Source organism: Oncorhynchus mykiss, chromosome 11 (assembly GCF_013265735.2).
Source record: "Oncorhynchus mykiss isolate Arlee chromosome 11, USDA_OmykA_1.1, whole genome shotgun sequence".
In the NCBI taxonomy this organism is placed as follows: Eukaryota; Metazoa; Chordata; class Actinopteri; order Salmoniformes; family Salmonidae; genus Oncorhynchus; species Oncorhynchus mykiss.
In genome coordinates, this window is record NC_048575.1 from 10,150,836 (window position 1) to 10,164,124 (window position 13,289).

Genomic DNA, 13,289 nt, shown 5'->3' on the forward strand with positions numbered 1-13,289 from the left:
CACACGCATCAAACACCAATGTATTCATTGTTTTCTGTGTCATTTGGCAGGGTAAAAAGCTCCGCTGCGGTTTTGAATGATCCTGTGCTATGAACTATGAGTTGAAAGTATATGTGCTTTTTTATTTTTACTATAGCCTACTTGAGGGAAACAATGGGTTCAGCTGCTTATTGCAAGGAACAATTGTCAGGGGACAGTTAAACGCAATTACTGTAACCGGGCTGAATAAAAAAAAAAATGCCAAGAACGAAAATACACCCGGGCGTATATCAACCACCGAATAAAAACTTTAAAAGATATGAATACAAATCGACATGAAGCGTATCAAATATTTATTTTTTTCTGGGCAACAAAGGACTATAATACATTGACAGGCATGGGAACTATTGCCAGAAGAGGTCTATACAATACAGCTAAAACCGCCTCCAATTTGGACATACAAGATATCAGGTGGTCCCAAATGTTTTTAATTTCTTTGAACATGAAAAAAAAAAATCTAAAGACAATATCCATTTATTGCTTTTATGGTGCTTCAAGGGAAGAACAAGAGGTGAGACGTATTCTGATTGGCACAACACATAAAATCTTGTATTAAAACAAGAAAGTAGAAACACAAAAGAGTTCTTATCAGGATATCGCGTATGCTCTTTTCAACAACAACAAAAAAAACCCGGAATAGAATAAGGATGATAGAGAGAAATGGAGGTTTATTTCTATTACATTTGTTCACTTGCTTCAATGTCGCCTCAACATGCTACAAGAGGGCTGAATTGAAATATCCCAGATAAAAAAAATACCCCAAACTTCTGTTTTCTAAGAACCATAAAACCACATGAAGAACTAACCGAATATTTAAACCCACTAAAACAGGAGGCAACAGATAAATAAAAAATAAGTTTCAACAGACGCACCATATTTACAATTCCCATTAAATTACAGATAAATAAATATATACATACATGAACACAGATTCCCTTATATAACCGTGAATCGTGTTGAAAGTTCAAGTTGGTCATTTGGAGTGAGAGTCTGCAACTGAAGTCATGACATGTAAATGTGGATTTTTCAAAGTTTATTATTCACAATACTGATAATAATTCATCCTCTTTTAGCCTCTTTTTTTGTCATACGGCTACAATCGTAAATTGAGATATAATGGTCGCTGGATTTCAATCCGTTGCAGCTCATAAAAGGAGGGAGCAGGCCTACATAAAAAGTCCTCCATGTGGCAAAGACCTTTCTCTCTCTGGAGCTGTGAATTACGGTGGGCATCTTGCACGTCGCTTTCCGAAAATCCAAAGTTGAATGATAGTAAAAACAAACATGTAAAATCATCGCGAGATCAGGAAGTGGCCCGTTTACTTGATCAATAGTATCTATATGTATTTATAATATTTATATTGGGCTTTCAGGTGAGAATCACTTTCTGTGCTTCTCGTCTTTGTCTCCGCCTTTAGTGCCGCTGTCTGAGTGACTATTGTTGTTCAGGTACATTTTGTCCATGGCTTTAATCGCCTCCGTCAGATAGTTCTGGAGAGCGGTGAGGGCCGCGCACATAGCCGGGGTCCCGAATCCGTGAGAAATGAGACTGAAATGGGTCAAGCAACTCTGAATCCCTGGCTCAAGTATAGGTTGTGGTCGAGAATTCCCCAAGGGAGTACGGTCCTGGGAAAGCAGGTCTGTGAACTCTTTGCATATTTGCCTAAAAGGGGAGACAATATATGTGTTAATTACAATCATAATGCCAGTCTGCCCCTAATATAAATTCAGTATACAAGAGTTGTCCAAAAATCCTATTAATTTGATAGAATTTATATAGTTGTTAGCACAACATATTTGCTCAAAGTGACGTAGGCTATAGGCTACGTGTGATAGGCCTACTGTAGTGTCGAAATGTTTTAATGCAGTGGGGAAAGGTTATGTTGGCGTAGAACCAGCTATGTGTCAATGCAAACGCAATCACAGCAAACAAAATGGTTGCGTGTGGATGAGGCCTGCTCAATAGACCGACCAATGACAGTACACTCCAGTTTGGATAGGCTAATACAGGCCGATTCGTCCACGTGTTTTATTTCATGCTTACGCACCATGATAAACATGTTTGGCATGAATCAAATGAAAAAGAGAGTTGGGATTTTAAATTCAGTTAGTTGACAGGGTGAAATTCCAAAAGTGTTTGTTCATTTGAGCATTTTGTCGCGTCCATAACATCACGTGATGACTTATCCGGCGCATTAGAAGCTCAAATATTTTGACGTTAGTCGATTAATTTGTATCCAATAATTTTTGTTTGTCAGTTGTAATGTGTCACATTCATTCAGAATGCAATTAATTCGTGGAAAAGAACACTACAATGTAACCCAAATATCAATGCCAAAAATGTAACACTAGAAATCCATGTGAAACCTATCAAAAAGCCTTCAACAAACGACCATCCATTTGAGTTTGTGTTTGCAAACACTGTCGATGTAAACATGAGAATGACTTGAAAACATTTTTTGGGACATACGAAATGTGATAACATAACACTTACTTCGTTGCCAATAACATGTTTTTTCTTTGGACGTGTTCGTTTGGGTCGGAATGCTGGCGGTTTGTATATTCAGCTACTGCCTTGGCTGGAAACTCAGTCTCGCATACATAACCAAAATCTCTGGCAAGATGCACTGCTTCGCCTAAGAAGGAAATAATGGATTGAGTGTATAATATATTGCTCTGAATTGGTGACATCAAATATAGACCAATTAACACTTCCACTTAACAGATGATGAATTTAATGAACGTCTTCGGCCAAAGAGAAGGCATTATTATCGTATCCATGTCCAAAGCAGTAGGCTATATAGCACCTGTAGCATTCCTTCTTTCACATTATGGAACAAAATTCTATGTTATTAATAATACAAGTCAGGCACCATACGTCCTTTTGAGAGAAGAGTTCACTACCAGGGAAACAGTACAACAATGTTATAAATAGCGTCATTGCACAACACCATGACATCGATTAGACATCCCTAAACATTATTGAAAGTCCATACGATAATGCAACATAGGAAAGCAATTTTAAAAGGCTATATACGTAAATCTCGCTCCGACATATTTTAGTTTTGAGAATTATAGGTTCATTCCATTGAGGTCTGCCTTTTTTGTTGATTTTGGTTTTCATTTCCTGAAACAGTTGGGTTTTTACTGCGGGGCTTCCTGGCATAAATCTCAACTCCAGAAGAACGCATGCGCGCCAATTATCGTCAAAGCTCATGTCCAGTAAACTCCTTTTTGTCGTTTCCATAAAATGGAGCGGATCATAAACAATAACAGCACTTCAGAAAAAAGCTTAGTATTTTCACTAAATAACCGAGAGCCTTCATACCCCCCACCCCCCTTATCGCAAAGAATCATACATTTGTTCAGCCTCATTACCATACAGCACCAAATTTCAATGAAGCACAATGAATATTGCATTCACTCTTCGGCTGTAATGATTAAGAGGAACCAATGAACCATCCCATGCTTTCACCTTTAAAACCCACAGCTCACCAAATACCACCGCGATGAATAATAACGGCTCAACTTTGCAAGCAACATTTCTTTATTCAATAGCCAATGCCATGATCACAGTACACCGTAAATGACTCATTTATATTATTTAATAGGCTCACAACATATAGTTCCGCCATAGGTCAGTTACACTTCCATCACAGAGAAAGAACGAGCCCAGTGTAAATAATAGGTGACCAGTAGCTGTGGCCTAGTAGTAGCCTTGGCCTACTAGAACTCTTACTACTAGCCTACTAGTACTAGCTTAATAATAATAAACGCCTTATAACACTGATCATGATAACAAGCCACTAAAATAAATCAATATAATAAATCAATCGATCCACTTCTGCCAGAGGTGAAGCAGCTCCACACTCCCGCTAGACAATAAATAAGCAAATGCCCATAAGCCGGCTTCAACAGCGAGCCTAATTCATCTGGCACAAACTAGGCCAGCAAGGCTAACCGACTCCTACCTCCAATGTAGTAGCCTAGCCTTAGGCCCATGCACTTTTACAAAGAGAGGATTGCACACAGGTAGGCTAAATACACAGGCCAATGTTGCGTAAAGCCTCTAGAATAATTACCATCATCATCATCTCACTCAAAAATACACAGATATCCTTCATGCATTATTGGTTTGCAAGGCCGGCACAAATTACACTAACGTACTGATTTCGAATGTTCCCCCTGAAACCGTTCAAAGCACCTGCTATCGCCGGAACCGGAATTCAGATAATTTACAATGCAATTTACCTTCAACTAGTGACGTCAGCAGGGTAACGTTTGCAGCCTTGCGTCTACCTGCAGGTAGATTTAATCCAATTTTATCCAATTTCTCTCTGAGGGACCTTCCGCCATTCTTAGACTTGGCTCTGTAACAAGAGAGTAAAAATAGCTTGTATGAATAGGCTAATTTATAAAATATTTTTTCAACACTCAATTGGACACACTATCTGATCCAAAAAGAGTTGAATTAATATTATTTAATCAAAGAGATAACTATCTATTTGGCATCGTATTTCTTTCATGTGCTTCTGTAACTATATATCGGTGTCTATAGGCCTGTTTGCGTGTCAATATAGGCTATGCATTGTCAACTCACTGAAACGGATTTATTTGAGTAAATACACAATATACAGCCAAAATACTGCCTTTGCGTCTAGCTTAGAATCAATAGACCGAACATTACAGTAGTTTACTTTTGGTGTAGGCCTATGTGATGTGCTTAAACATGTGTTAGAGGGTTGAGGGTAAGGCCAACAGGCCTACATTCATTTGTGGGCTACATTGCGAGAAAACAAATTCAGTGTGTGCGTAAAGTTAATATGGAATTTAACAGTCTGCCGTTAAGGCTGTTTTAAAAGCAGGAGGTGTCACGCTTGGTCGATTTAAATTATTCGTGGAATAAAAAATTAGAAGAGACATTAAAGTCCGGCTCACCTTCTCAGCACCCCGCCCAGCAGTGACGCGTTGAGGCACTCAGGCGGCGAGAGGCGTCTCTGCACTTCCGCCACCGTGACCTTGTACTTTGATGTGGAGCTAAGCAGAGACAATCGACCCGGAACAGAGCAGAACACTTCGTTGGGGTTTACCACACCGCCAAAAAGACCGTCCTTATTTATCCCAATGGTGGAGACATTGTTGTTCTTTGATAAAGAAACTGGACCTAGGGAACACAAAGACCAAGTTCAGTGAATCTCATTCAATGTAGACCCTTAACCATATCAGATCAATATCAAACGCAGTGTGTGTGCAGAGGTCTACACAAAATTCAAACAATGGGCATAGGGTAGGCTATGACAGGCCAAATCATAATGATAATATTAACACGAATCATAACACATTACATAAACAGACCTAATAATAATATTAATAATAATATATGTATTGTTTTCTTGTTGGTGTTATTAGGCATGGGCTAACCATTGCTAAAAACTATTTTATCGTATTTTAAGGCTTTGTTATAGGCCTATAAACCCTATATTTGTTTAGGAGGGGCTATATATTACGTTTGACCTCTGAAACATTGCACATTTCTGCAGACACACGCGCAAATGTACAATACACACACATCACACACACATCACGCTGAGAGAAGCTGATTTTCAAATATTCATGGTCCCCCTCAAAAATACATTCGTGCGTGTGATTTCTCTTTGCAGGGTTTACCGTTTTGTGTGCAGGAACCGGAGACAAAGGGACTAGCCTTTTGGATAGATCACTTGTGACATTAAGAGCTCAGGGGAGGCTAATAGAGACAATAGAAGCTAAACGAACTCTTGAGATTACTAATATAAGAGCCAATTATCATGCTGACGCGGAAAGAGCATCTCTCAAGATTCATCCTCAGCGCAACTAATTTGACTTGACAAAAGACTCTACATGGCGAGAGGAGTAACATTCAACCTGACCATGAAGTAGGTCTCAGACGCCCGAAATGGTCTTATAGTATAGGAGAAAACATTTCAATCCACACGCAATTATGCTAGGCCCATCTATATAATGCAACCCTGAACGCATTATTCCACAAACAACCGCAGCTATGTAAAACATTGATGGAATTGGACTCTATAAATGGTTTAGAGACCTTGCCCATTTTTGCAGGTTGAGATTTGTTCCACCTTGATGCAGGATCTGGTATCATCTTGATACTGAATACATACAGCATTAACAACTGCCATGTTACATTTGCTCCTGCGGTGCAAAGAGAACTACTCACTGGACACAGACGTCGCTTCAATACTCTAGTTTTGATTTACATTTGGCTGCGTTGTCATCTAACGTGAATTCAACGTGAAATCAACATTTAAAAAAGTCATTGGATTTAGATTCAAAGTTGGGTAAAAAAAAATACACATATCATATATGTAATATATGTAATATATGTAATATATATAATATATATTATGTTGATTACATCTTCTGTTGATTACTTTTTTCAAATATTATCAATTTTCCACGTTGACATCATCGCATAGATTTTTTGGGTTGAAATGACGTGGACAGTGTTTAGCCTATAGGCCTATATATGACATCGAGCGAAAAGGATGCAACACATTAAAACCTATAGGATACAGCATAACCTATATAGGGCATATTCGCATCTGACTACTTTGAAATGCTGACATTGGCCTTCATTGATTAAACATGTGCAGTTAGTTTGATGCACTCGAGCTCACGTATTAAAAAACACTGCGCATTAATCCATTTGGTTCAGTGAAGCCTTTAGCTACCGCACCGAGCTCCCGAGCAGAGTGGTGGACTGGTGTGGTGTTCAGCTTGTGCAAACAGGCATGGCATCTCGAAGGAAACTGCTTACCTTTTTTAATTACAGTCTGGTCTGGGATGTGAATTCCTTGATCCTCAATATGCTGCAACACACAGATGCACAAACACTATTTAATAAAGAATACAATGGAATGAATCTTACATGTCATGCTGTTTGCAAAAGGCTGGCGTGTAGCCCACAATCAGACAATATGGGGGGCCTATAGGTTACCTGTTATTATTTTCAATAAAGGGGAAGGGTTATTGTATATAGCTGTTGGGCAGGGTGCGTCGTGCACACCAGACTTAAATAACGCCTCAATAATCGTGACCTGATTCCATCCACAGATTGGCTACTTACGAATAAATATTAATTATATTAGGAATAACGGTGTTATTACAAGCCGTGCACGCTAATTAGTGATTAGGCCATTGTTTTCAATAAAACAAAACGATTCCTCACTATAGATAGACCCTTTAGTCATTCCATTTCTTCGTATTACCCGCTGAGCGATGAAACTTCATCTAACACATGGTGCTCAGTTAATGTGTAAAACTCCCGAGTGGACTATTGTATTATTATAGCTCACAGACCCCCACTCGTATCCGGACTTGAACGAGTCTTTTCAATGAGCACAATTAAATTAAATATGAAGGGAGGATATCCAGAATCACGGCAAAAAAAAATGACAGGGTATATGAATCAACAATCGTGGTATACCATCCATTTTGTGAGAGGGGTTTGAGATCAAATTATAGTCCTCAGAGCTGCAGTTTAGATCTGTTTAGTTTAGGGTAAGTGTTATTTATAACACTATATATATTTTCAGTGGAGGGAGGGGGTAAACAAATTATCTCTAATAAGGCTAATAACGTGCAAACACAGCTAGACAATATAGACTGAATAATCCAGGCCTGTATAACATGTTTGACTCGAAGGCGTTTGTAAAATAAAATACATTCGTACAAAAAGTCCTCTGTCAATTAAATTCAATTAAGGGCATAATCTTTTGCTATTTCTACATTTATAAAATTGAGTCATATTAATGTAGGCCTTAACATTTAATACAGAGCTGCCGATTTACAGCAGCAAACTTTAATAGAAGGCTAAGCGTGTAATAATAATGTATAAATCGTAATTATAAAATCATAATAACAACAATTATTATGATTATCATATCAATAATGTGAAAGTAATAATGTAATAGTAATAATAATATAATTACCAAATAATGCTGAATTACCTGAACATCTTCTAAAGAGTGATGTATTCCATGGATTGGGATAGAATCTGAGAGTCCCGTATCGAGTCCGTGGCCCGACGGCAGGAGCACTTCTCTCCGGTACTCTCTACAGAGCTGATGGGGCAGGCCGCGGTGCTGGTGCAGCAACGTGCTCTCCTGACTCTGCCTCTGGCCCGGCCAGCCAGGGTGCTGTGACTGCGGCTGAGCATGCAGGGAGTTGAGGGAGTAGGGGTCGTTGACGTGCGAGTAGGGGTCCTGAGACTGGGAGTAGATGGGCTGGTAGGGTGGGGGGAAATACGGTGGCTGGAAGTCGGAGTTTGGGGTATGGGAGAGCGGAGGAGCACTATACGGAGACTGGCCCACGCTTCCCAGCTGAGGTAGTCTGGCTGTCCCATTGCTGGTACCGTCGTGACGATCCTGCAGGAAAAAGGAATCGTAGAAATTAAACCTATACACCAACCCTCCATTTTACCCCGTTTTCACAGGGACTTTTATGGACTGTCACCTACAATCAGGCCTATTGCGTGTGTATCCAAATTTGTTGGTTGACATTAAATAAACTATGGGCAATAATGAATTAAATCAGATCTCTGTTGAACGGATGAATAATATCCTAATAATAATGCTAGTAATACTTATGATACCAATAATAACAGTGATAATTACTGTAGGCCAATAATACATTCGTATTGGATCGTTTTCGGAAAATAAATAAATGAATAGGCCTACAGTTGAAATATTTCGATACTGATGTAAAATGTGAGATATTTGTTTGGCTTAAATTGTCTGGATGCTATCTTAGCAAAACAATTTGATTAAATAAATGCAACAATCGGAGTCTGAATGCAGCATGAAGTATAGGCCTATCTCAGTCTTTGCCAAGGAGTCCAACTTACCATCGCGGAAAAGCTGTGCACTAACATCTGCGAAGATTTTCGAGCGATTCAAAATGTATTTTTCTGAATAAAAACGTTGACAAATCAACGAAAATTTACGAGCAAACAAAATAAAGCCAGCAACAACACTATTGAAAGATCACGTAGCCCAATGTTCAGATAAGCATCAGCGAAGAACGATAATCCATCAGAATTTGATTAAATTCCCACTATCCTTCATTCGATTCTAAAATGCAGTGTTTGGTCTTGCGGATTTATGTTTAAAGTTTCCTGTATCCCTGTTCCCCCGTCTGGCTCTATCACTGTTGTTCCTTCGCTTGAGCTCTATTAGCAAAGAGCTGCTTCTTCCCTTGGACTCCTAATAGCAGATATTCATGACTATTAATATTAGGCTACACGAATTCTTAATAAGGGTAGAATGGTCGGAAATCGAGCGTGAAGCAAGGAACCAACTCAAGGCAGAGTCTGCACTAAATGACGTCCATTGAATGAGGAATCAGTATATCTAATCAGAGATGAGGAGAGAAAGAGGGAGTGAGTGAGGAGGGGAGAGAGAGCGGGAGACAAAAAGAGGGAGATTCTCTTGCGTCTGACGAATCAGAGAGAGGAGGGGAGGGGTTTAAAAGGTTCGAGGGCAAACAAAAGTGAAAGAAAGACAGAATGAAGGGGTGACCAGAGAGAGAGAGAGAGGAAGACCCATGGAAAGAAACAATGTGCACCTCTGATTCGTGTGAAAATCCAGCAAACGCTGAGGGCATCTCGGCTGGCACATTTGTAATGTTCAGAGGGCGGTTGTCTGCTCGCCTTTGTTTTCCAATTCAGATTCTGACGCCTCGCGTTCCATGGCCCTTCCCGAATATCTCAAATGAATGAATCCTCGGTTATTCGACTTCAAACTACGCCATCCAAGCTAACTTTAACTTGGAACAAATATCTTACAAAGTTCTCAAACGGTTACGCACCTCACAAGCTTATGAAATGTACTTTCCCCTACTAACCTATTTGCACGCGACCGTTTTGACAAAACAGCGAAAGAGTCCCCTTTATGAAAACACCGTGTAGTTAACACTGATTTCTATTAACAGAAACAGGTATGTTACCCGTAAATTAAACTGGATTTGAGATAATCACAAATTCAAGCCCAGCGTTTCTTCCCTGCTCTAGACGAGACTATGTTCCTTCTCCAGACCCGGGCAAAAACATGTTCAACTGGATTCACCGCTCCTAAACAACTGCCTGATATGACTGCTAAACTTTCTGTGTGTGCTATAATAACAACCACTCAGCCTGTGCACGAGCTAAGGGCTTGAAATGCACCGACTTCTTTCATAAGAATATTAGGGATAGGCATCCCATAATTTATTCTATATTTAAACACATTATTATAAACAAACTTTTTTCGATGATAGTTAGAAAATGCATGTTGAGTATGTCTCCCTAAGTACATTATCGTACATTAAATGTATAGGCCTACATTTTACTCATTGTTCAGCAATGATTTTTGATAAATCCTATTAAACGCAATTTCGTAAAAGATGATATAAACCTTTTTGTCACTGTTATTGCCTGTGCATCAGGTTTGACAAGTATTAATCTACTTCCTTGCTTTGAAAATGTATGATTATGATTATTAATATGACTGTTATGATGATGATGATATTTATTACAATATTTGAGTTATAAATATTGAAACTGCAAAATGTATATTTTTACACATTAAAAACTGTAATGAGTCTATTTCAAAATAGAAACATATCGAACATATGAAATAAACCAGTATGCATTTTTATATCCTTCAGAAGAATTAAATATGTTTCCTGACACATGTCAAAACAATTCCAGATTTTGACAAAATACAAATAAAACTGCACGCCATTAATGACATGAAAATGTCAATAAATCAAATATGAGCCTCTTACCTCGTAATCTTCATATTTTATATTGTCAGTTAATTTCCAAAGCATTTTCATGGGTTATGGTGGGTCTTGAGAGCGCCTCTCCTTGTTCTACACAGTGAATTGTGCTCTAGCTGAAACTATTTTAGGTGAACTTGGCTGTCTGCGCTCTGAGATCTCCCTCTAATGGTGGAAGTAAAAGGCTCGCGCACCACTGTACTAACATTCGCATTCCCTCATTAGCATATCAACAGCCGCTTGATTCCATCTGCCCAACACCAATGGACAACACAGGTAAAACTGGAGAGAGACGACACATGTATTTACTTCTCCCACATCCAATGACAATATACTGCACGAACTGAGCGTAAGCATTAAATATGACAAAAGGACAATAACAAAACCTGCACCTAGGCAGAAGTGTGAACGTTCATCATTATGATGGATATGATCAAACTAATACTTGGATAATACGTGTTATATCTTATATTAATTTGCTTTACTTTTCTTGCATATTCCGTTTTAGCAGATGTTGTTTGATGAGAATATTTTGTATGAAACAACTTCATGAAAACAACTTACATCAGCTCACAGACACATGGCCTAACCTATGGTATAATCGTTCTCTGTATCTTCAACTTGCCCTGAAGAGCGTGCCACACTATGCCAAATACTCTCTCTACTATTCTCTTAATACCTGATTTTCGTAACCTGTTGTTTTAGATGTATTTAGACAATGAGAAGATATTCTGTCACTTTCATGTAAAAGAGGGACCACTCAGCTATACAGCTCCATTGACGACATGGAAGAGCGCCGTTTTTGGAATGTAAATAATTAACACAACAAAACAGCTTGTTTAATGTGAATGAGGGTCTAAAGTATTTGGTCTCAGTCCCGTCGCCGGCGAAGTTGAGCACCAGGGGTTTCGGGTCAAGAACCAGGTCGCCAACTCTAGATTACCATTTTTTGGTGGGGTACCTTTATAACCAGTTGTTATTAGAGACATGACTCATGAAACGAGCTCACAATGACAACTATCGTCTAGGTAAAAGTGCCTTAGAAATTGTGGGATGTGTGCTGCGGTGTTGATTTTAGAGGTGGTGTTCTTTCGGAGAGTGAAACCTAAATCTCACCATGGCTTGTGTTACCGACCTCATTTTCACCGCGTTAGAACGTTCTGTTTTAAAATCTACATTGAATTATTATTTAAACACCCTTTCACCAGGCCAACATGCAACATACACAGTAAAACATCGATCGGATAGATTTGTTTCGAACTTTGAGATGACAAGAACCACAAGTCCTAGACGACCTATAATTTTAGTATATGTTATTTCAAGTGTTGGTTATTTACCATCGCAGAGACGAATCAACATATAAAATGAAAAGTTGGAGTATATTATGTATGACTGTGCTATTTTAATTGATTTTGTATTCACACTTTACATTTTAAAAAACTAAGCAAAGCAAAACAAAATGTCTGAGCACGGTTCTTTCAAATATATGTTTACTGTTCACACATTACATATAGGCTATTCTTTGCTTCTTTATAAGGGACGGTTTTCTATCTTCTTAAATTGCTTGAGCGGTATAGCCTACTTACTATGCATCAGGTTAAACATACTTTCCCAAAGTTAGCACAACAGCCAATACGGTAATGTTAATCAGGGCTAAATGGGAACATTGTTAACGTTTGAGGGAAACTAACACTGTACAAGTGAAAATAATTTAAACAATACCTATAGAATCTAACTTTATTTATATTTAGGCTAAAGATAGCGCTACTAATTCTACAAGGCAATCGCTTATGGCCAATGCATTTCCCCAATTGTGTCCATAAATTCGACAAATTAGCTTAAACTCCTGTAGTATGCACACGTTCAGTAACACCTTTGTCTTGAAATAAACAACACATACCTGCCAATCTCCCATTTTGCCAATTATCGACATGATTTTTTCTTCAATCTGTCCTGATATGGTAGCTTGCATGTCGTGTAATCTCATTGAGCCTTCGGTCCCTAAAACAATTTTAGCTTTTACCTGTGCTGAACGAGATTACCTCACCTGGCCATAAAAACCGTGTGGGCCACCTGGTGGCGCACGCGCAATGGACCGGGTGTGTAATCCTACCTGAAGTAGAGGTAATGGTCTCATGTGAATTTGCATTTGGGTCTTACTGCATTGAACATATGAGAGAAAAGGGTACAACAGCAACTTTTTTATGGGCTAACTGTTGTGGATAGGCCTACTCAGCGAGGTCAACATTATAACTTTGCTAGAGTTTTACGATGTTTACATGTATAAATAGTAAACTAAATTAAACATCTTATTGATTTACAACATGTCAATAAGTTTACTCTGTCAGTTGGTTGTAAAATATATATTCACATTCAAAGTGAAACTGTATCAGGATGAAAATCGGATGGTTACTGTAACATCATTACTTACA

At 38.7% G+C, this 13,289-nt stretch overlaps 1 protein-coding gene across 7 annotated transcripts; it reads right to left on the bottom strand.

Annotated features, from left to right (window-relative positions):
• Positions 1-309: 309 nt before the first annotated feature.
• LOC110535245 (transcription factor AP-2-alpha) lies at positions 310-12,931 on the bottom strand. 7 transcript variants are annotated; one of them, XM_021620122.2, is made up of 7 exons: positions 12,758-12,931; positions 8,031-8,465; positions 6,857-6,908; positions 4,978-5,203; positions 4,291-4,409; positions 2,534-2,675; positions 310-1,702 (listed from the first exon to the last, which is right to left on the bottom strand). In XM_021620122.2, the coding sequence occupies exons 1-7, from the start codon at positions 12,842-12,844 to the stop codon at positions 1,420-1,422; spliced, it is 1,344 nt and encodes a 447-aa protein (XP_021475797.2). In that variant the 5' UTR covers positions 12,845-12,931; the 3' UTR covers positions 310-1,419. The 7 variants fall into 7 exon arrangements, with proteins under 7 accessions (XP_021475797.2, XP_021475798.2, XP_021475799.2 ...); XM_021620123.2 differs by having other exon boundaries at positions 8,049-8,465; positions 12,758-12,911; XM_021620124.2 differs by lacking the exon at positions 12,758-12,931 and adding an exon at positions 10,864-12,032.
• Positions 12,932-13,289: the final 358 nt, after the last annotated feature.